Here is a 21820-nt window from a genome sequence, read left to right on the forward strand (position 1 = left end):
TGTTTTAACCCATGTATGTTGCAAAGAGGTCCTGGACAGGGAATGCTGGATGTATTGTGTATGCTTTCCACAGTATAAGTGAACTGACAGACCACTTGTTTCTTAATTTGCTTTCCAGAAAACCTTCCTTCTTCACAAACGCTGGGCCCAGTGCTGGTACCCTGGTGCCTGTGGGGATGGCGAGGATCACCGCTATGGTGCCCAGAGCAGCACTCAGCCATTCCTCTGGCTTGGATGCAGGTGTGGAAGCTCGGAAACCCTGTTGCCTTGCAGACATCTGCTGGTTCATGCCGTATGGGCTTTCCATTGGGGCTCTCACAACCCTGGTGGGAGATGTTGCCCACCCATCTCACTTTTTTTTTTTGGGGGGGGGCGGGGGGGAAGCTGAATTGTGGCATTGGCGCTGGGGTCCCCACAGTGTGTGTCATTAACTCCCCCCTCGCCCCCAGCATCGCAGGGATAAGGGGACAAGATGGCGCCGGCAGCGGCTCCGCGAAGCAGCGGCGGGAAGGGAGGGGGAGGAGGGCGTCGCCTGGCGCCCGCCCCTCCCGCGCGCTCCTGTCCGCGCCCTCCCTCGCGGGCGCCGCCATCTTGCTCTCGGACAACCGGAGGGGCTGAGCTTCGGCGCTGCCTCTGCCTCTCCCCCTCCCCTCCGGCCGGGCTGCCTTCTCCCTGGGCCCGGGAAGCCGGAGCCGGCAGGTAAGGCCTTCAGAAAGGGGCATCCCGCCCGGCTCAGCCCACTTCAGCCGGCTGTGTGAGGGCAGGACATCCCCAGCGCTCTCTCTTCATCCCCACACATGGTTCCGCCGCCTGAGGAGGGGGCTTCGCCGCTCTCCCCTCAGGGGCCCTGCGAGGGGGGGACCCATCTCCTGGGTGACCCGTTCCCGGGGCTGCCGGGGGCTCCTCGCCAGCCCCACAGGTGGAGAGCGGCTCGGTGTGTGCCGGGCTGGGGCTGCGGCGGGGCCGGGGCGCTGCCCTGAGGGGAGGGACGGGATCCTCAGGTGTCCCGGGGTGCCTGGGCGAGCTTCCCCCTCCCAGGGCGTGTGTGACCCACCGGGAGCAGCGGAAGGACCTGCAGGGAGGTGTGGGGTGCAAGGGTCGACCCTCTGTGTTTAGCCCAGGGGGTGATTAGTGTGCAGGAACCTTCTGGGCCAGGGGAACTCTGCCTGGGGTGATGGGTGAGAGGGCTCAGTTTCCTTCCAGCCCCTGGGGAGAGCAATTCTTTAGTACCATGATGATCCCATACAGTTATTCCTGCATCTCTTGCTTTCAGTGTGGACATGCTCAGTTTATGGAGGTGTAAAACCAGTGGGTGTAGGGTGTAAATGTACCCAGTCTGGTAATTCTCATGTTCATCATGATGTCTGTGTAACTGTGTGCAGCCTGGAAGAAAGGGTAGGAATTTGTGGGCTGTAGCCTGTACCATGGTGCATGTGTTCTCCCGAATCTGATGCGGGCTTGCAAGACCTGTCCACCTCAAGTCAGGGGGTTATGGTTCTTCGTACCCTTGTGGAGTCATATCTTTACACATCTAATAAAGTTTTGTGAGTTTGCTCTCATTCCAACACCTGGATGATACATCAGTATTACTCCACGAATGCAACTTTCCCCCCTACACACTGTAGCCCACTTTTTGCTGGAATACATCCTCAAGAAAGTCCTTGACCTATGGTTATATGAAGAACTATGTTCAGCATTTCTTGTGAATATGTCAGTAACTTATGGTGGTGTGAAATGCACCCTGAGCAATAATCGGGAGCCAACAACACTTGTCTTTGAGCAGATCTCTTAACTCTCATTTCCCTAATCCATTGAACAAAGAAAGGTAACATAACTGGAAAAGAAAGTCTTCAAAACACCATGCAAATATTTTTAGTAACATTGAAAGTTGTCTTCATGTTGTTCCCATCTAATTGCACAAGCTGGATCTTTTCAGGTGGTGTTCTGAGACCTGAAAGCATTTCTCATACATGCTCACTTCAGGTTTCAGATGTATCTCTAACACTGTTATGAATATTTTATGGTGATGGCCATTAGTTAACAGCTGGGAGTTACAGAGAGTAAGTTGCAGCAGAACAAAGGAACACTACCTAAGAAATAGATTTTAAGTTCTCCTTAAATTGTTTGGTACTTAGTGTGGGAGGGATATAGCTGAGCTTTAGACTGGATGTCTAACCATATTGCCTCCTAGGATTATTTTTTTTATGCTCTCACCTGAAAGCAAAGGCTGTGATGGATGTGGTCCTGCTTTGGTGGGATAGTGGGGCACACCAGGTTCTAGTGAGGTCAGAACATATAGGTGTTCAAGTTCTGTTGCTGAAATTGTCACTATTTATGCTTTCTGCACAGCTTGGAAGTTTTGATGACAGGTGGGTTTTTATTCACAGCAACTGGGCAAGTTCCTGACTTGACTTTGACTCTTACTTGAGAATTAATCAGGTACAGTTTCTCAACAAGGTCAAACTGAGCAAGAGTACATCTTCTTGTAAAGTGGACCAAATGAATTTCTTTATAGAGCTAGCCAGCTGTTCTCTAAGTATGAAAGCTGTTGTTTTTCTCTTACATGCTGTTTTGGAGTACATAATAGTTAATACACCATCAGTTTTTTGGAACAAATTATGTGTGACTATTAGATAATTATGTTTCTCAGCAGGGAGATGTTTGCTGGAAAAGAAGTTACTGATTTGTCATAACTTCTATTTACTTTGTTTTGAATTATACCACTTGTATTTGATGTTTTCTGTCCCCTCTGTAGTGCCAAAATGGATGATGAGGGATTGGTCTGTGTACATAGCAGAAGCAGAGTGCAATAGCCTGGGACTTTCTGAGTTGAATGCTGCTTTGGTCCGTTGGTGGCTGCTGGTTGATGTGATTTTTATGTTTTTTATTTGAAAAAAATGTTATATTAGAAGAAGTAATGAAAACGTGATGTTACAAATAAATATAAAAGGTGTGGAGATGGAATCCCATTAAATCATTGGCAGGATTAGTGGTTTGTGCCTTTATTTGGAAAAAAAATAGTATAGATTTCCTCTTGATATTTTTCTCCTGTTTTATAGGAGAAATATTAGTATCAAAGAATGACAGCTGCTTCACCAAGTGGATGCATTGTGCAAGAGCTCATTATTTACAACTACCGCCTCTGTTGAACTCTTCCTTACATTTCATCCTTATTTGTAAGTTTATAAGTCATGGCAAAGTGATGGAAAGATATGCAGCTATGGAAGTAGACTCTTGTAGCCAAATTAGCAGGAAGCCAGGACCCAGGAGCTCTGTTCAGCTCTGTTCTACCTCTGCCTGGTAGTTCTGGAAAACAAACTGGACAAGTGCATGCAAAAGAGATTCCGCGCTACTAGATGATAGCCTGAGGATAACATTTTAAAAAAGAAAAAAAACAAACCTGTTGAAGTGAGGAGGTGTCTGTGGGGATCTTTGGAGGCCTCCAGGGCAGCATTCTGCTGGAGGGTTTGTAAATTTTGGGTCAGGAGAAGGAAAGCAAGGCAGGGTGAAGCCCCATTCCTTGTGCCATCTCCTTGGGTATGCTGAGCTCAGTGGGTAACGATATGGCTTGTGGGTCACAGTGTCTGTGGGGATATTTTCCTGGTACTGTTAAAGTGGTGATAACAAATATTAAGGATGCTGGAAAATAGAGGCCTATGGGAAACTAAAAAATAAATAAAAGATTCTAAACAGGTGAAATTTGTTTCTTTTTTGTTTTTAAAGTTATAATTTCAACAGACTTTTAATCTTTTGCAGCCTTTTAGAAGTGGAAAAACAACTGAGGTTTGATGTTTTGTGTGCTATCAACTGAAATTGGGGCCGTCATGAATATAACCAAGGGTGGACTGGTGCTGTTTTCAGCTAATTCCAATTCGTCATGCATGGAACTATCAAAGAGGATTGCTGAGTAAGTAAAATCTCCTGCAGGGCAGTTTAGCTTATCTTGGTGGTGCTATGATGGGATTTATTTTACTAAAGACTGATTTATCTGTTTAAGGAAAGTTGCACAGGAGAACTGCCAGGGTTAGGAAGAACATCTAGTGTACTGTATTGCGCAGCATATTTCAGCAGATCAATAACAAAGAAAACAACTTTTGTTTAAATCAATCAATGGTGGGTTGCGATTAGCTGTGGTATGTTGTAGAAAACACGGGAGAAAATGAATGTTTGGAGAGCATTAAATAATCACAGCAGAAGTTTTCATAATGTTCTTGTAGCAGAGTTTTCATAGATGGCAAAGCTGCATCCATCCTGGTCACTGCATATTTTAGATGGGGACATTTATTTAGCTTCAAATGCATGAGTAGCTTCAATAGAACTTTCATGACGTAAGGAAATTTTTACCATCCTACTATAGCAGCATTAGTATCCATAACGTTATCAAGAGTGTTATGCGTGCTGGGTTTCTTCCTGGCGCCAATGTACCCAAAGTTAGAGACAGGAGCAGAAAGGAGATTACAAACGAGCTGGAGTTACACATTGCAAGGACTTGGGTGTACGTGCCCAGCACATGATAGTCTTCTTTTTGTAGTGATGGGAGTTTGTGCCAATGCTGACGTGAATTAAAAGCAAACATCAGTCTTCTGTTATTCGTCAAATAGAGCTCACTAGTATTTCCTGGTCACTTTACCTTGGGATTTTTTCTGTAAAGAAGAATGTTTTAAAAGTGATCTCTTAAGCACTGTGCATGTTTATGTTGCCATGGGTATATAAGTATGTATGGCAACATATATACAACATGTATAGAAATACACATTAAAAATTAGAAATTGTTAATTTAGTAATCAAGCATTATTCTTTTTATTATTTTCTGTTGCTTGTTCTTATGAGCTTGACTTGAAAATTGAGTTCAGCTTAGTCTGCAGTGCAGCTTCTGGAAATTGTAGATGCCTTATTAAGAGACTTCCACTATAACTCCTGGGTTTCTGGTTTGGGATTTTCTTTTCTCCTGTGAAATATGGCCTTTTCACTAACTATTGCGTTATATGGACTTTGCATTTGTTTTGCCGTTCATTTTCCCATATTTTCTGGTTTTCTTTTTTCTGCTCCTGCAGGCGCTTAGGAGTTGAGATGGGGAAGGTTCTGGTTTATCAGGAGCCAAACAGAGGTAAGTAAGAGGCAAAACTAGAAACTTTACTATGATGTGCATATATTGGCTGCCCTTGTCTTAGACTCTGAGTTTTGCTATTGCAAATATTACATATTTCTCTTCTTGGCAGAAACAAGAGTGCAGATTCAGGAGTCTGTGAGAGGAAAGGATGTTTTTATCATCCAAACAGTTTCAAAGTGAGTAACTGTTTAAAGATGGTGTGATAGCATTTTGACATGGCCCGTCCATAGGACTGCTTCTGTTTTAGGTTTTCTTTGCATTTTATGTATATGATACAGCAAAATAAGCTTAAATTGACTAGGTAGATGCTTCACTTTGTGGGATTTTTATATATATTTATATAGATATAGATATATATATATATATATTTTAATACGTGCACGAAGAAAACTTCAGTATAAGCTAACTTCTATTTTAATTTTCAGTGAATATGTTAATGAAACTTTGCCCTGGGTCTCTGCATTCTTTTGCTAAGTGCGTTCTTTTGCTTGTGTCATTCTGTTTAAATTCTTCCCTTTTCAGCTACCCTGTCTCCAGCACCATTACAAAGTTCTAAATGTAGGAGGAGCATTTCCTGGGCAATGTGTCCCATGAATCAGAAAACAACTTTTTTTAATGTGAAAAGACCTTTACAAATGCTAAGACTTTTTTCTTAACAGCAACAGAAGTAGTAGGTCTCTTAGTTGATGACTACTTCTCATCTAAAAAGATACCATCCCAATCTTCATTTAGAACAGAAAATAGATGGTAATTGTTAAATATTTAGCCTGCTGTTGGCTTGAACAATAGAGGAATATGTTGTAAAGTCTGAAACTTTTTTTTTAAAGCTTATCGATATATATAAAATATATATATATATTGTTTTGTGCACAATAGAAAGATGTTGGAGATAAATTATGGGCTACTTTGTTACAGCAATGTGCTATATTACCAAAGCTTGAAAATGGTGTAACAAAAACTGCTTAATTGCCCAAAATAGCTAAGCAAAAAAAATACTGAAGTGTAATTTTAGTGAAGAATTCAGATGCTGGGTTCAGGGCACTTGCTGTCTTGAGGTGCACAGCTGGATTCTTAGAGAAGATCAGTCACCATCCTCTCTGCTGCCCTGGAGCTCATATAGATATTGTGTTGAATACAGGGGTTGTAATCACGAGATACAGAACTAGATGCTTCTCGTTCCAGGGATGTGAACACTACGATTATGGAACTCCTGATCATGGTGTACGCCTGTAAAACCTCCTGTGCCAAAAGCATTATTGGAGTGATTCCTTACTTCCCGTACAGCAAACAGTGCAAGATGAGGAAAAGGGGCTCCATTGTCTGTAAATTACTGGCTTCCATGATGTGCAAAGCTGGTAAGAATGCAGGTTGTTAGGAAATAATCAGGGCGATGCGGGCTCCTGTTCTCAACTTTCAGGTTTAGAGAGGTCTGTGCACAAGCTGACACTTTGAAAAATAACTGCCAAGTCCTTCCTGAGTTTAAAACCTATATGGAAAGGGGCATGTAATTAGAAATGTTTCCAAATGTTGAGTTCATAGAAAAACCCCAGACCTTTAACAGTCATTTTACATTGTGTCCTGCTGAGCTGGCAGAATGAGTCTGCTGGACTCTGCTTCTTTGGGCCGTGGTATCCTTCTCTCCTAATATTGTTCTTTGCTTTTCTAACACTCTCAAACAGTTGTGTCTTGTCAGTTCTAGCCTGTTTTTTACCTTTGAGCTTAATACACTTTGTCCTTTACATTCAAGATGATGTGGGAGAATGAGAATTCATTTTCACAGCCTTCCACATGTTTTCTGCTGCTTTCTTTTTGCTCCTGTCTCTGGGAAAAACAAGCAGTTACAGTGAACCCAGTGAGATCTGGTTTCTTATTTTAACAGAAGTGTTTTGATTATTAGGATTTGGGTCTTTTTTTCAGGAGTTCAGAACTCTGATGTTTGCTGCTGGGGTCTTGTTGTGTGGCACAGGGCAGTTTATCTTTTTAGTGCTTCCATTTTGTCATGTGTCGAATGAAGAAAGATCTTGCCTGCCTCAGTGTGGCACTACTGAGTCAATTATGTAGAGTGTTCCGAGGTTCTTTTTTAAAAGGACAGTAGAAATCTCAAAACATGATAATGCTGGTGTACTTAAAGAGTGAATATGCTATATAGTTTAAGTGTAGTATTCGTGTTTTCATGCAGCTTAGGTATTTTGTTCTGGACAAACTTCAGTTAAACTTACTAGAGAAATAAAGAGTATGTCTGTTCTCTCTTTTCTTGATGTGCTTCTCTGTATATCTTTCTATTTTTTTATTAAAGGGCTAACTCATCTTATTACCATGGATTTACATCAGAAGGAAATACAGGGCTTCTTCAATATTCCAGTTGATAACTTGAGGGCATCTCCATTTTTACTACAGTACATTCAAGAAGAGGTGAGGAAGGCCTGCTATTACAGTTGCTTTTAAAAATCATTTTTTGTCATGACTCAGGGCTTCTGAAACAAATTCCTCTGAAAAGACAAACTTGTCACGCAGAATTTTAAAGTGGGAAGGGTCATATTGGGGCAGGGATTGGTGTTGGAGCAGTTTATTATTTTCTTCCCACAGGCTTAAAATTTGCTTTCATGAAGAGCTGGCATTTTCTTACCCATGCAGTGATGCTGTTCTGTCTTCTTAGATGTATTTCCCTAAGTAGTAGTTTAAAAAAAATGAGAATTTTCTTGCTCTTGATATCCTCTTCCATTCCTGTTTCCATTTCCTTGACATTTGCAGGATGGACTGCATGTGTAGGTGTAATTTATAGTGCATTATGGAAACATTTCGGAAGTCAAATTGTAAACTATGAGAGGGCCTGTCGATCACACTCTGAACGTAAGAACGGATGACTTCTGGTGTGGAAATGTTCACCTGCTGTTTGTTCAGCATGTCATGACTTGAGGAGCTTAATTTCTCAGGTTCTGTGTGTCTGTTTCTCCATCTTATTTTTATAAGTGCTTTGAGAAGCACTGCTGGTAGATTCATATATACAGATTGTGCAAATGATAATTGTAGGTAAAGATATATTATGCTTCTGACTAATGGTAATTTGGAATAATGCAAATGCTTTCTTGTTGGTGAAAGAAAAGGTTTAGCTCACTCTTACTTTTGAATCCAAGCTATTGCTTTTTATAGAGAGATGAATGCCTCAATTTAAAACCAGCAACAACAACAAAAAAACATATGATTTTGTTATCACAGTGTTAAAATCTGTTTGGGGAATCAGTTACCATTTGATCTATGATAATTTAATTTGATGTTAGAGTCAAAGGAGATGATAGAACAAAACTCCAGGTTCTGGCTTTGCCACAGTCATTCATCTCGTATACCAGGAGAGAAGTATTGCCCACTGTAATCACTTTGTAAGTTCGAAAAAAAAGTGGAAAACCAAACATTCAGACACAAGACAAGTTGTGCCTTGGTATGTTGCTTGAACATATGGATTATGGTTGCTAACAAGATGATGTTCCTGGTTTAGTGTTGAAGAACATTTTGATCCATGAGCTCTCAATGCTTTACAAAGAATTGGTGCAGCTTGGAGCCTAGTTCTGCTGTGCAGTCTGATAAATGAGCGTTTATAGAGATCTGCTGAAGTATGTGTAGAAAGGTCCTAAAAGATACTTCCAGTTTTTCATTTCTTCATTCCCCTACTTGTCCATGAGATGACTTGCTAAAACTTGAGTTGACTGAGTGTATCTCATCACATGGGATCTACGTGAGCAAGTACCTTTACCAGCCAGGTCATTTATAGTACCTTTTCTTAAAAGTTTGATCCAGTGCTGCTCAGGAAGAATTTACCATTCTTCTCATGCTCACAGTGGCAGCAGCTTGCTGTGTATCCTGCACTGTGAGTCCCCAAGCATTAAAAATGTTTCAGATGGGAGTTGATGGATATATTGAATAGCATGAAATAGAGTCCAGCTTGATAAGAATGGAGGTCACTTAAAATGCATTTAACTGAAAGTCAAGAGGGCAAGGGCTTGTAGTTGTTCATTGTCTGGAATTTATGCATAGGTGCGAAGAGGATTACTTGGTGTTCTGGGATTAAGACAGTCCAGTCGGTGAAATTAATGTGGTATAAAAATAATTTGATGATTTTCTTTTGTATGCTTAGCAAGTGTTCATTACTTAGTGTCTTCTCTGTTTCCTGTGCATACATGTTAATCTCAAAGTGATGTAGCTCTTTGTTACAAGACATCGTTGATGTCTTCACTAGCTTTTGGATTACGTTTCCGGCTTTCTGACTTCATTTTTAAAGAGGTGAGAACAAATTTGATAATTTGGCAGGGGGAAAAATGAGGCAATGATGTCTGAACAAGATCAAAGCCTGTATTATATCAAGTGACAGGCCCTGCCTTGTCCATACCTTCCATCATGTTAATCTTTATAGCCTGTTGTATAACTTCAGTTTTTATAAAGGAGAGAGCATGCTGAATTTCCAGTGTTGTAGGTGGAGTTAGCAGCATTGTGGCTTGTCGGTGTTGCTTGACATGTCCTCAGAAAAGCTTATTTTTGGTTGGTTAGGCATATATCCATGTTCAGAACTTAATTATTTATTTTCCATGCCTATTTCAGGTAGAGTGCTTTTGGAAACACTCAGCGAGTGTGGTTTGTATAGTGCATTTGAGGATAAGATTGTGGAAGAACTTACCTTGCTTGTGTTTGAAAAAAAAAACCCAAGTATTTCTGTGCTTTGGAACTGATATTTAACATCTGACAGCAAGGTGATGGACTGCATGTCAGGGTGCTGTCCCCCCAGATTTGTGAAATTACAACTGTAACATTAATTTGCAGGTATTTAGTGAATGGTCTTTGTCCCTTAACACTGGGATTCTGAGGATTGGACTTTGCAGCTGAGAGTGGCTGTGGCTGTGGTTATGGCAACGGGTAGAAGCACAGACCGTCTCTGTAAGCTGCTCTCCCTGACAGACAGATTGTCCCATGGTGGCACAGTGAAGGAAAACGCTGAGTTTGCAGGGAAAGGGCATAAAGCAAGATACTACAGGGAGCACAGGCTGCTTTTGGAAAGGAGGGCTGGAGGTGTGAATGGTGCTTGAGAAGTTATGGGCAACTAAAGACAAGTCTGATGCGGAGTCGCTGTTCGCAGGGAAAACGGAGATGAGGATAAGAAACTTTTGACAGTTGGGGACTAATACGCTGCTTAAACAGAAAGGAGGAGTCCAGACTGAAAAGCCAGTATGAGGATGGGGCGGGGCAGGAGCAGCAAACTTTGGAGTAAATGGTGCTTGTGAGGAGTGACTGATGTCCCCATCAGACCCTGGAAATGAAACCCAGAGGTCTTGACCTCTCCGCTTTGCTGCTGTCAGCATTTGCAGCAGCATCCTCTGGTGCTGATCTGCACAGAAGACAGTTTGCAGCAATATCAGACTGTGGCTTCAGGATCAGTGCAGTGGATGTGGAATTTTTATCTGTTTTGATGGTCCATATAAAAAGTCAGTGTGATGTGATGGAGAAGCATTACTTCTTTTTCTTATATACTCTGAAAACCAACCTTAAAACTAGGAAATGCTGTGTTTGCAAGTGATTAAAGACTTCTAGGTGCATGCACAAGACACTAAGTTGAACAGGAAGCTTTAATTTTGAGGGTTTCCTGTTCCTTTTAGCACTTGTCCATGTGGCCCTGATGTTCTTCTAAAGCAGTTACTTTTGTGTAATCTGTAAAATAACATGGTGTTTATGAAACTGTCAAGGTTTAACAAAACCAGGACGTTAACATACAGTTTTAAGCTAAAACCTGCATTTTCTGAATACCTGTTTTTGCTGAGCTGTGAACTCTGATCCTATACCGTGCATTCTTGAGGTTGCTTTCTTATGTTAGGTAAAATGTTCAATGTTTACAATTCTTCGGGCAAAATAGAGTTCTCTAATTCTTACTGAGTTTAACATTGTCTAAAGATATGAAGTAGACATTGCTATCTGTTATTTACTACAGATACCAGACTACAGGAATGCTGTAATTGTGGCCAAATCACCTGCATCTGCAAAGAGGTGGGTAAGATCTGCTCTCTTGTGTTAGAGCAGGAAATCTCTCTTGTGATTTTGTTTTTAGGATCAAGGGAAGGACAGATGTCCAATAATTAGAAGATGCAACCTTCAAATCCCGACCACTTCTGTTTTGTCACATGTGTAGTTTTTACATCATTGCTAAACCCTAAGAGTTAAAAAAACCCATAGAAACAAAAGGATGAGGTAAAGCAATACAGTGCTTAGGATGAAGAAGGCATTTAATCATATTCTGTTTGTGTGCATTTACATTATAAATTTCCTGCTGTAAATGGAGAAAAATGGCTGGAAGTATAATGCCATTAATCCAAAGTAATTGCTTAATCTGGTCATCACTTAGAACATGGTTGATCGGATCCTAAGTACAGGTGGTTTACAATCTAGGGTGATGAAACAGAATTTGATGTTTGAGATTATTTTGATTGTGAAGCCCTTGTTGGCTGAACGACTGTTCTTAATCTGTGAAGCTTTTTGGTTGACTGTTCCTAAACTCTCTGGAATTACACTGCTCTCAGCAGGTGGTGTAAGACTTGGGTGATGGTTGAAGAGATCCTTTATTTGCTGTGGTGCCCAACAGTTTGAAAAGTTATGTAGACTTCCATGCCAAGGAACCATGATGCTCTTCGTAAGAGAGGTTTTATTATTCTATGTAGCAGATCAGAAATGCTTTAATTTGTAGAAGTGTAGCAAGGGGAATGATTTTCTTTTTGGCATCTTTGATTTCCAGCAGTACTTTTTATGTGATTTCTTTTGTTTTGGCCAGTTATGTTACATTTTCTTGTCTTTGACACTTTCTCTCATTTGGTGTCAGCATTGCCTCTTAGGAAGAGGCAGACATTTGCTGAAGCATTTTTATGCTTGTCAGGTAATTCTGCATGCCAGCAAACAGTCTACACATACCTCTAACTGATCAGACAGATAAGTTTTACCTGTAACCGATTTGTGGAGGTGAAGATCCCCGAGCTGTGGTGTTCAGCTTCATGTGTACATGTGAGCGTTTAGGAGCAGTATTTGGGCAGGCACACTGTATTTGGAAAAGGGTGATTGAATTCTTCAGCCTAATGAAGGCGAACACTTTTCAGGTGAACATGTACTTGTGGAAGAGAACCTTTGCTTGATGGAGTTCAAAAGGTTTCTGTAGTTTCTGAGCGTATTGGAAAATGAATAAATCATTTTACTGTTACTATGAAATTTCTTCAGTTTAATATTGCATTTTAAAGTAATTATTATGTTTTCATTGATAGGATTATGCCTTCTAAGTCGTGGCTCTTAATGTTTAGAATAATAATTTATCTGTAGTTAACTACTTGAAAAAAAATCTTAACTGTACGATAACCACAGGGCAGAAGATTCTTCATTTTTAATTAACTGAGCAAATTATTCTCTGGACTTTGAGTTGTTTGCATAGTGAAACAAGGCTTAAGTGCAAAGGAGGTGATTTAGGCCATAGGTCTTAGATGTCAGTGTTAGAACAAAGTGACTCACTCTGGACACGCCACTCTCCCTTTGACCAGAAGGAGACGAGGTCACTGCCTTAGGCTGAATACTGAACTTTCGGGTGTGTGGGGTGAGGTAGGATGAATCTGCTCATTTTCACGTGCTGCTTCCAGCACCTGGGATACAAGCACTGTTTGTGAAATCCCTGTTCTCGTGACTCTCTGCTTTCCCCATTCCCCAGCTAACCTTACATTATTTTACAGAAATTTCTCATTTGAAGAAGTACTGCATGGTGAAGGAACTTTTATTAAGCATGTAAAAATCCAGGCTGTCTAACTTCAAAGAGTAGTTTGTCAGGCAAAATGGTCACCTGGATGCTCTTTTCTATAAGATACCCAAGGTTATGTGTCAGAAGGTTAGGGATATTGTCTTTATTTAGCACACATATTGCTAAAAATAAAGAGGTAAACACTTTTTTCTGTCTTCATGTGAGTATTTTTTTTTTCCTATTACATACAGACAATCTGGTCATTTAGGTTACTCTTGGTTACTGTTGGATGAGACCTGGTAAAGCATTGTATCTCAGGAATGCTGAAGACTAGGAAATGTGGTTTTGACTGTTGGGCAAAACAGAAGGGAGTTAACAGAATTACATGACTTGCAGCATTTGTCCTGTTGCTTCGAGGCCTGTTTGGATACTTTTAAGGTTATTCTCACCCTCACAAGCCTGGTGAAAACAAGATGCTAATGGGAGAGTGCTTTCTTCTATGTATTTTCCTAAAATTTTAGGATCATTTAACTCCGAAACTTAAGAAATAAAATGGAAATAGATTAGGATTGCAAGTATGTGAACTCTTTTAAATTGAATGTATTTCTGTTTTTTAACCCTTTCCCTACAGGGCACAGTCATTCGCTGAGCGGTTACGGTTGGGAATTGCTGTGATTCATGGGGAAGCTCAAGATGCTGAGTCTGACATGGTGGATGGTCGACACTCGCCACCCACGGCCAAAAATGTAGCTGCTATTCATCCCAGTTTGGAGATACCCAGTAAGTAAGTTTGTGTGTGAAACCCTTCACCTGTGGGGTTTTTATGGTTTTGGGAGATGGGATGGACCGTCAAAAGGGAGTCGTTCTTTAGGGGGAAGGAATAGAACTTTTTTCTTAGTAGAAGGGGAGGAAGATTCCTTTTTGATGCTCTTTGTCCATGATGTAAGGTCTGTCCCTGCGTAGGAGGGGCTGTGTCATTACAGCTCATCAGAAAAGCTCCTGGCAGAGAGGCCACGCTTTTTCTGCCATTTACATTTCCTGTTGGAATTTTGCTGGGGCACAGAGCTAATAAGCTGGGCCAACGCTGGTTTTGTGTGTAGCTGGATAATTTCATGGGCCTTGACAGAATAACCTTGCTGAATGTGGATGTGATCTGTAGCTGCACCAGCAAAACTTCATGGCTTAAACCTAGTTTGGATCTCAGTACGGTAGTGGATGTGCCTGTAAGCCACTCTATTCTCTGTATTAAAATTAAGAATTAATTAAATTGATTAAGAATTTGGGTGTAATAAATGTAGTTAATATTCTGACAAAGCTTAAAGAAAAATCATGTGTTAAAATCCTGCTGTTTTTCCCCAGTAATGCTATGATGGTTGAAATCATTGTTGCTTCACTTCTCTCTATAACCCAGCCAAAGTTGGCATTTCCACACTTCAAGTAAATTGTATAAACTTTCTCTTTGTTTCTTCTTTCTACCTCTCTAAAAAAATTTGCCATCGATCAGTGCTGATTCCCAAGGAAAAACCACCCATCACCGTTGTTGGAGATGTAGGAGGAAGAATAGCTATCATTGTGGTAAGTCAGATACCATAGTTTTAGATAAATTATATTTAATATGTTAAAGTTGCAGAAATCAAGTAGATTTTTTTACTATATCAGCCACTAAACTTCGGTTGATGGTGGGCTTTTGATACTGCACTTTTTATACCATGAGGCAGCATTCTGTGCACTTAATGAAGCTGACCGTGAATGATGAAGTGATCCATGCTGGAAGAAGTGGCATTTGAACCTTGTTTTTACGAACAGACCATATAAATTTCTGTTTAAGTGCTTGCCTGAAGGTGAGGAGTTTTAGGTGCTTATACCTTAGAGCATGGAAAATTGCCACGTTTCTGTTCTGAGTACAGAAATGCCAGTGAAGTAGCTATGATACAGTCTCATGGTTTCTCTGAAGCAGGGTGTAATCTCTGGCCTTGTCATGGAAAACGACGATTTTCTGGCAGTTTGGTTTTTGAATGAATGGCATTTGTCTTTTCCCTCTTCCTCTCACAGAGCAAACCCTTTGCCGCTTGGTGTTGCCGTGTTTTAGACACTTTGCTTTTCGGCTCTTTCACATTTACCATCTAGCTCAGGTGTCTGAAGAACAGCATCAATAAAAATCTCATTTTGTGTTGGCTGTAAACTGTTAGACTTGAAAGAGCTGTCAGTCTGGGTGTGCCGTGTTGATCCGTCTGAGGACAGGGTGAATCTTCACCAGCTCTGTTTCTTTGGACAGGATGACATCATAGATGACGTTGACAGCTTTCTTGCTGCAGCCGAGACACTCAAGGAACGGGGGGCTTACAAGATCTTCGTCATGGCCACACATGGCCTGCTGTCCTCAGATGCTCCCAGGCTGATAGAGGAATCTGCAATCGATGAAGTGAGCATGGATTCTGAATTTCCTATAAATGGTTTGGGGTTTGGTTGTTTTTTTTTTTTTTTTAAAGCAAGAAATATGTTCCTCACTCAATTCTTAAAATAAGTTGGCATTAAGAATTTAGCTGGTAGGTCTTTGGGTTGAGGCTTCCTTACTGTGGAGCTGTGTGCTGGAATGGGAGCATCTACGTGTCCTTAAACTGTAGCAATGGGAAACTAGGGCAGGAGTGAGCTGACAGACTGCTGGTATTCACAGAGTTCCCCTCAGCGTGGGGGATATTTTTGTACCTTCCTTTAAACCCATGTGGCAGAACGAGAGGGGGGAAGGATGGTGCCCTTGGTATCCATGGATACGTTCAATCCTATAGCAACGCGTGGCTCTTCTGAAGATTTTGACCCTGACAGTAACATAAAATCTTGTTCTTTTACCAGCAACGGTGGCTTCATAGGATCTGGTGGGTGGACATTCCCGTTTGCAGTTCAGATGCAGGAGGTGCGAAACATAGCGGAGCTGCGTCTTTCTGATCATTTTTTTTTTCTTTCTGTAGGTGGTTGTTACAAACACAATTCCACACGAAATACAAAAACTCCAGTGCCCGAAGATCAAGACTGTGGATATCAGCATGATCCTTTCAGAAGCCATTCGCAGGATCCATAACGGGGAGTCCATGTCGTACCTTTTCAGAAATATAGGACTGGATGATTAATGCTTTTTATTCTAAATAAACACTCCGGGCCAAACTGGAAGCGAACAGATAACGAGCTGTGAAGCATCGTGCTTAACTTAATATTTCTGTTGAGCCACTTTTTTGTTTCCTCTTGGTTTAAGTATCAAGGTAGAACAGTTTTTAAGAGCTATTTTTTTCCTTTGCAGGGTTGTTTGGGGTGGGGGGAGTGGGTGGGGAATAAAGATTTTACAAGAAAACTGTTCTAGTTGCTTTTGGGTTAGTTGCACTATATACCTGATGGAAAAAAACCCACAAAACACTTGAGGCAAGAATTTGGCTTCTAAATTAAGCATTCCTTTTCCAAAGCTGCTTGCTACAAGTGCTTTAAAAGATAATAAAATTAAGTGACTGTATAATATTTGCATTTTAAAGGCCAAAAAGGTCGTAGTGTCGTATGCGGTTCAGTGATTTTGTAGGAGTGCTTTTATAGAAAAGCATATGAAATATGCACCTGTATTTATTTTCTGCGACAAAGAATAAAGATTTGTTTTGTGTGAGCTTTCTAAAAATGTTCATGTCCTAGTCACTCATCTTCTAAAGCATTCCCTCAAAAATGATCCGTAGATATCAGTGTTACTGAAAGAAATCAAGAGGTGAATTGATATTTTACGCTAATGTGTTACTTTGGAATAGGAACAGAATTCTGGCTTCTTGGCAGTGAGGAGAATAATGCGTGTTTTGCTTGTTATAGTGAAACCCCTGCAGATGAGGAGCAGAGATCGCTTTTCCCTAATACTGGTACTTATTTCTCTGCCTGCTGCTGAGCAGTCTTGTAAAAAGCAAAACAGAACCTTTCCCCGGCCAGTTGCAGGTGCTGTCGCAAAGGTTTGCAGATCGGTTGTAATTTAGCGATTCCAGCACATGTCCAGCGCGCTGCTTCACTTCAGGGAATGTGGAGGGAGCCAAATGGAGGGCTGGATGTCACGGAACAACAGGGAATATTCTGGGAGGCAGAGGTTCCAGCTGGTAAAATCTGAACCAGGTCATCACAGGTAAATGTTTGGTTTTTTTTGAGGTTTGTGGCCTGGCCTGGATGTATGGATGAGCTAAAAAACACAGCAGAGCTCATTCAGGTTTGTTTTCCCAGCCATCCTTGGGTCAGTGTGGGTGGAACGGCCTGTTGGCTGCCACCCTCTGAGCTTCAGTCTTGGGAACTTTGCAGCTCTTGATCTGTTGTAGAGAAAACTGGTGGAATTAATGAGGACTTAGGCGTTGTGAGCTTATCTTTCGTAAGATTATTCTGTTGGATACTTCCATGGCAGGAGGTTATTAAACAGTTCAGCGATGTTAATGTGTCAGCTCGGTCTGTCTATTAACACTTCTGTGTCCTCGGAATGTGTTAATGCAGGTTAAATTCCAGCGGAGCAGTGAGGGAGAACTGCAGCTCCTCGCAAGTGTGCGGACCTGCTCCTGGGCACGTCAGCGGCTGTTTCAAAGAGAAACACGCTGACCTGTCTCCGTGATGGGCATGTTAGTTGTGGTGTATTTATTATATTAGTGAGACCTTGTAATACATGGTTAGAAAATGTGCTGCCACTTGTCAAAGAGCCAGCCAAGCATCCAGAGCAGCAAACTGCAGGATTGCTAAATGCCCCAAAACATTAAATTTAAAGGTTGTTTTCTTGCTGCTTGTTTTGTGTTGACCTTTGGAGGAATTGCTTCAGCTCTTCTGTGAGTGTTTCTGCTGCTCCGTCCTCGCTGGGTGCTGAGGCTCCACCTTGGACATTCACCCAACTCCTGCGTTTGGTCATCGCTTCAGCATGTAGAAAATCCCCAACTTTGCTGAGTTTCGTGCAGTGCAATTATTGTATTGATTTGGACTCAAGAATTTGGGAATAAGTTGCGGTTGTGAGACTGAGCTGCTGGTGCTTTGGCTTTTCCTGGCGGTTAAAAGGGAGCGAAGCATGTGTGGCTTCACTTGGGCATTTTTCATTCTCCTTCCATTACACCATGTAACAGCAGAGCTACCAAAACTCCACGTGCTTTTCCCTGAAACAAAAATGATCAGACCACCAGAAATGCCAGCGATTCTTAGAGGTGTTTCTCTGGGATCCTTCATATGTAATAAACACTTAAAAAAAATCTCTGCTTTACTCAGCAGTTTCTACAGTAATTAACTAGGCAGAAGATCGTGCAAATTCTTTCCAGACTTCGATTCTGCAAGAAAAATAGTTGGGTTTTACAGCTTGTAGAAGACAAAACTCTTGGTTGTTTCTCATCCAGCAATATCTGGAGTTAGGGCACTGCGGCAAGAGGCTGCTGGGAGCCTGTGCCCTGGGTCTGCGTCCCAGAAACACCTTAAAACCCCGAGCAGCTTGGACTGGAGCTGCAGCTTCTTCCAGATCAATGCAGAAGAAACAGAAAACTCCAGAGAAATGGGGATTAAGGAGATGCTAGTTTGTGACACACCAAAATCAGGTGGTGCTGCCCATAGCGAGTTCCTGCTGCCTTGTTTAATGATAAATGCCCTCGGCCGCTAACGAGTTACTGATTCGGTGACCGCGTGAGGCTGAGGAAGAGGAAGGAGGCAGAGGAAGGATGGAGGACAATTCCACTGCTGGAGCCTTCGCCCCCACGCAGCAGTTCAGCGTTGCCGACCTTGTTGTCGTGGTGGTTTATTTTTCCTTGAACGTTGCGGTGGGAATATGGGTAAGAGGATTTTCTCTTGTTCCCTTTCTGCCTTCTTTTTTGAATAGAATTATTTTCAGAGCTGACTTTTCTGCCTTTTGAAACCCTCTGTTACTTAGTTTGCATTTGTTATGTATTTTGTGTGTTGTACTTTATTGGCTGTTCTGTTTTACAAACCCTCCACCCCCAAGCCCCCATGGAAAGACTCCAGTAGCCTGAAAAACAGGTGGAATTAACCCCGGCACAAACCTCTCCCCTGGCCTCGGGTGTAAGCAAATCTTGTCTATTAAAGGGTGTTGAGACAAATGCCTCTAACAGAACCCGCAGTTCCAGACAAAGGATCTCCAAAGTCATTTACTCTGCCTTGCAGAAATCTCCTTAGCCAAAGCTGGGCTTTAGTAGCCAACCTGTCTGTGGGATGGAGGTTGGTCGGGCGCATCCTCCCCTTCTCAAGCCTCCTTTGCTATTCACAGCACCAGGTACTCAGGGTGCTGCCACCCTTTTGTGTAATTAAGCTGGAGTTGCAGAGCTCCCATTAATTATCCAGAGTCTCCTGTCTCTTGGCTTCTTGTCTGGGAGACTCGGTTCCTGGGTTCTCGGTGTCTTGTCTGGGTCTGGAGGTGAAGGGTGCTCCGTGCTGATCTTTTCTCCTCCCAGTCTTCATGCAGGGTGAACAGGAACACCGTCAGCGGCTATTTCCTTGCTGGCAGAGACATGGCATGGTGGCCAGTAAGTAGACATCTGTCCTTCTTGTGACACCTTGGGTGGCACGGGAACATCCAACACCATTCCCTCTTCTGCGTCCCTGCTTTCCCCCTCCCTGTGCACCTCCTCCTGCCAAGATTCGTCTTTTTTGAGCTGCGTTTCTCTTCTCGTTGCACTAAGGGTGCTGGAGCCGACCTGGCTTGTCGGGTCCTCTCGAGGCTGCTCTGAACTTGGAGGAGGTTTCTTGGAGTCACACGTTTGTCACCACTGGCCCCGTGTGCTCCTGGTGGCTCCAACAGGCCATGAGTGCCCCAAGTTTCTTTTTTCCCTCCTTTTTGTATCATATTGACAAGCTGGTCATAGGTCCTTCCCATGTCTGGCGCTGGCTGCTTGCACAGGGCCACCTCTGGGCAGGGCGTGTGGCCACCCTGGCAAATGCAGCAACGTGTGTGGCTTCTCCTCATCCTCCTGAAGACAAGAAAGTCCATCCAAAACCCACCAAGAATGTCCAGACAAGCTGAATGCACCAGAGCGCTGGTTGCTGGGTCTCACGGCAACCTGGATTGGAGCCTGTTGAGGGTTTTTCTTGCAAAATACGTACCTGTCCCTCACACATATGGTGTATCTTCAGGCACACTTTACTTTTAGAAGTGGCAGGGAGGTCTGTGCTCTGCTGCTCCCTTTCAGATGTTATTTTTGCCACCTCTTTTTATTGAGTGATCCCCTCGGGGCTGCGCTGCTGGCTGGGGAAGCACCAAAGCTGGTCCAGCTGGCATGACAGCTGTGCGGAGCCACGGGGAGCCGGTGGCCGAGCATCCCCCTTCGAGCACCGGCAGCATCTCCTCTGCTCCTCCACAGATCGGCGCCTCCCTCTTCGCCAGCAGCGAAGGCTCGGGGCTCTTCATCGGGCTGGCCGGGACTGGCGCTGCCGGGGGAATCGCTGTCACCGGCTTCGAGTGGAATGTAAGGAACGTGCTGTGTGATTAAGCAAATTAATTTCTTGAGCTGTGTCGCAGCAGATGGCCCATCTCACAGCAGCTTTGAAAAGGCTTGGGAGGAGCCGTGCAGGGGGTAATTAACACAACCCTGCTAACTCAGCTTCTCCAGCTCGTGTCTAGTGCACGTAGATTGAGTTTGGAGTCAACTCAGGTCCATGCACTCAGAAAAAAGGGACATTTCAGCGCAGAGCTTCCCAGTCCAGCCCCTGCATGACCCTGACGGGGACATGGCTGAGTGGGTCACCTGTTCCTTGTTTCCCTACACATTGTATCCAAAGTCCTTGGGTTCCGCAGCAAAAATACAGCATTTAGCTTGCTTGGTGCTCAAGGAATTAGTGGGAAATGTCCGGTCAGGAGCTGAAGGGCTGAGGCGAGTGGGCTCCTACTGGTGGGATGCTGGGGGGGTCTCCACCATGGCCTCATGCCCCAGCATGTGTCATCTGAAGCCACTTGGGGCTGTAAATGTACATTTGAAGGTGAACCTGGGCTGGTCAGGAGCGGTGGATGGTGTTTGGCAGTACAGTTGGTGTCGAGCTGCAGCAGGATCGGGGTTTTTTCTGGTTGTGCCATGCTTCTCCTTCCCAACAGGCGACCTACGCTCTCCTGGCGCTGGCCTGGGTGTTCGTGCCGGTCTACATCTCATCTGGGGTACGTCCAGCTGCCCTGAGTACGGCCCTGGCCGGGTCCCCTGCTCCCCGCAGGGCTGTCACCGCTGCCCTCGAGACTCCTGAGTCCTGCTCTGGGAATCACAGAATCATTTGGGTTGGAAGGGACCCGCAAGATCATTGAGTTCAACCATTAATCTATCCCTGGCGCTACCCCATGTCCCTGAGAACCTCATCTCCGTCTGTTCAACCCTCCAGGGATGGTGACTCCAGCACTGCCCTGGGCAGCCTGTTCCAGTGCCCGACAACCCTTTGGGGAAGAAATTCTTCCTAATATCCAATCTAAAAAGAGTTCAGCTGTCCCTTTGCCTTCCCTGGGACCATCCCCAGAGGGGCCCTGGCCAGGGCAGCTGTCGCTCTCTTTTCACTGACAGATTGTCACGATGCCCGAGTATCTCCAGCGAAGGTTTGGAGGGGAGAGGATCCGCATGTATCTCTCTGCCTTGTCACTCCTGCTCTCCATCTTCACCAAAATCTCGGTGAGTAGCTCCCGCTCAACTCTGTGACAATTCTGTCGCTGATTTCTAGCAAGGAAAATATTTTGGGGCTCAAACTTTGTGTAGCCAAGGCAGGGAAGAGCAGCTGCTGTAGGGATGCTCCAGGAGGGAGCAGGACAGGAGGTGGGAATTGGTGGGCAGACGCCATCAGGGATGTTATTCCCCATTTTAGCCTCATTCGCAGTTCCCTGTGTGCAGCCCCTGCCGCCTGGTCAGTAACTCTGGGAAGGGTTTATTTGAGGTAAAACAGCTAAAGAGCCTGTGACACCAGGCCCAGGGCAAGCAGGAGAGAGCTGGGCACAGACAGCCCTGGGGGATTGGAGACAG

The 21820-nt window shown here is 43.5% G+C and overlaps 2 protein-coding genes across 4 annotated transcripts in view; both read left to right on the plus strand.

Moving 5' to 3' along the window:
• The first annotated feature begins 568 nt into the window (after window positions 1-568).
• PRPSAP2 (phosphoribosyl pyrophosphate synthetase associated protein 2) lies at window positions 569-16524 on the plus strand. 3 transcript variants are annotated; one of them, XM_082064080.1, is made up of 12 exons: window positions 569-699; window positions 3060-3176; window positions 3757-3907; window positions 5055-5107; window positions 5220-5286; window positions 6293-6465; window positions 7407-7522; window positions 11079-11134; window positions 13486-13634; window positions 14359-14429; window positions 15112-15276; window positions 15821-16524. In XM_082064080.1, the coding sequence occupies exons 3-12, from the start codon at window positions 3789-3791 to the stop codon at window positions 15977-15979; spliced, it is 1128 nt and encodes a 375-aa protein (XP_081920206.1). In that variant the 5' UTR covers window positions 569-699; window positions 3060-3176; window positions 3757-3788; the 3' UTR covers window positions 15980-16524. The 3 variants fall into 3 exon arrangements, with proteins under 3 accessions (XP_081920206.1, XP_081920208.1, XP_081920207.1); XM_082064082.1 differs by having other exon boundaries at window positions 15130-15276; window positions 15821-16523; XM_082064081.1 differs by lacking the exon at window positions 3060-3176 and having other exon boundaries at window positions 570-699.
• Window positions 16525-19327: 2803 nt separating this feature from the next.
• SLC5A10 (solute carrier family 5 member 10) overlaps window positions 19328-21820 on the plus strand; it is a gene marked incomplete at its 3' end in the record, with an annotated part of 37554 nt that continues 35061 nt past the window's right edge. Inside the window, exons 1-4 of the mRNA XM_082064604.1 lie at window positions 19328-19357; window positions 20192-20296; window positions 20920-20979; window positions 21371-21475. Coding sequence (XP_081920730.1) covers window positions 19343-19357; window positions 20192-20296; window positions 20920-20979; window positions 21371-21475 — 285 coding nt within the window. The 5' untranslated portion in view covers window positions 19328-19342. The remainder of the gene's footprint in view (window positions 19358-20191; window positions 20297-20919; window positions 20980-21370; window positions 21476-21820) is intronic.

The sequence above is a fragment of the Streptopelia decaocto genome (genome assembly GCF_964273445.1).
Source record: "Streptopelia decaocto genome assembly, chromosome: 13".
NCBI classification, from domain to species: Eukaryota; Metazoa; Chordata; class Aves; order Columbiformes; family Columbidae; genus Streptopelia; species Streptopelia decaocto.

Coding starts and splice junctions, on each gene's coding strand:
- PRPSAP2 (XM_082064080.1), top strand. CDS start 3,789: ATGTTTTGTGTGCTATCAACTGAAATTGGGGCCGTCATGAATATAACC. Junction 3,908..5,054: donor CTATCAAAGAGGATTGCTGA/GTAAGTAAAATC, acceptor CTGCTCCTGCAG/GCGCTTAGGAGTTGAGATGG. Junction 5,287..6,292: donor ATCATCCAAACAGTTTCAAA/GTGAGTAACTGT, acceptor TTCTCGTTCCAG/GGATGTGAACACTACGATTA.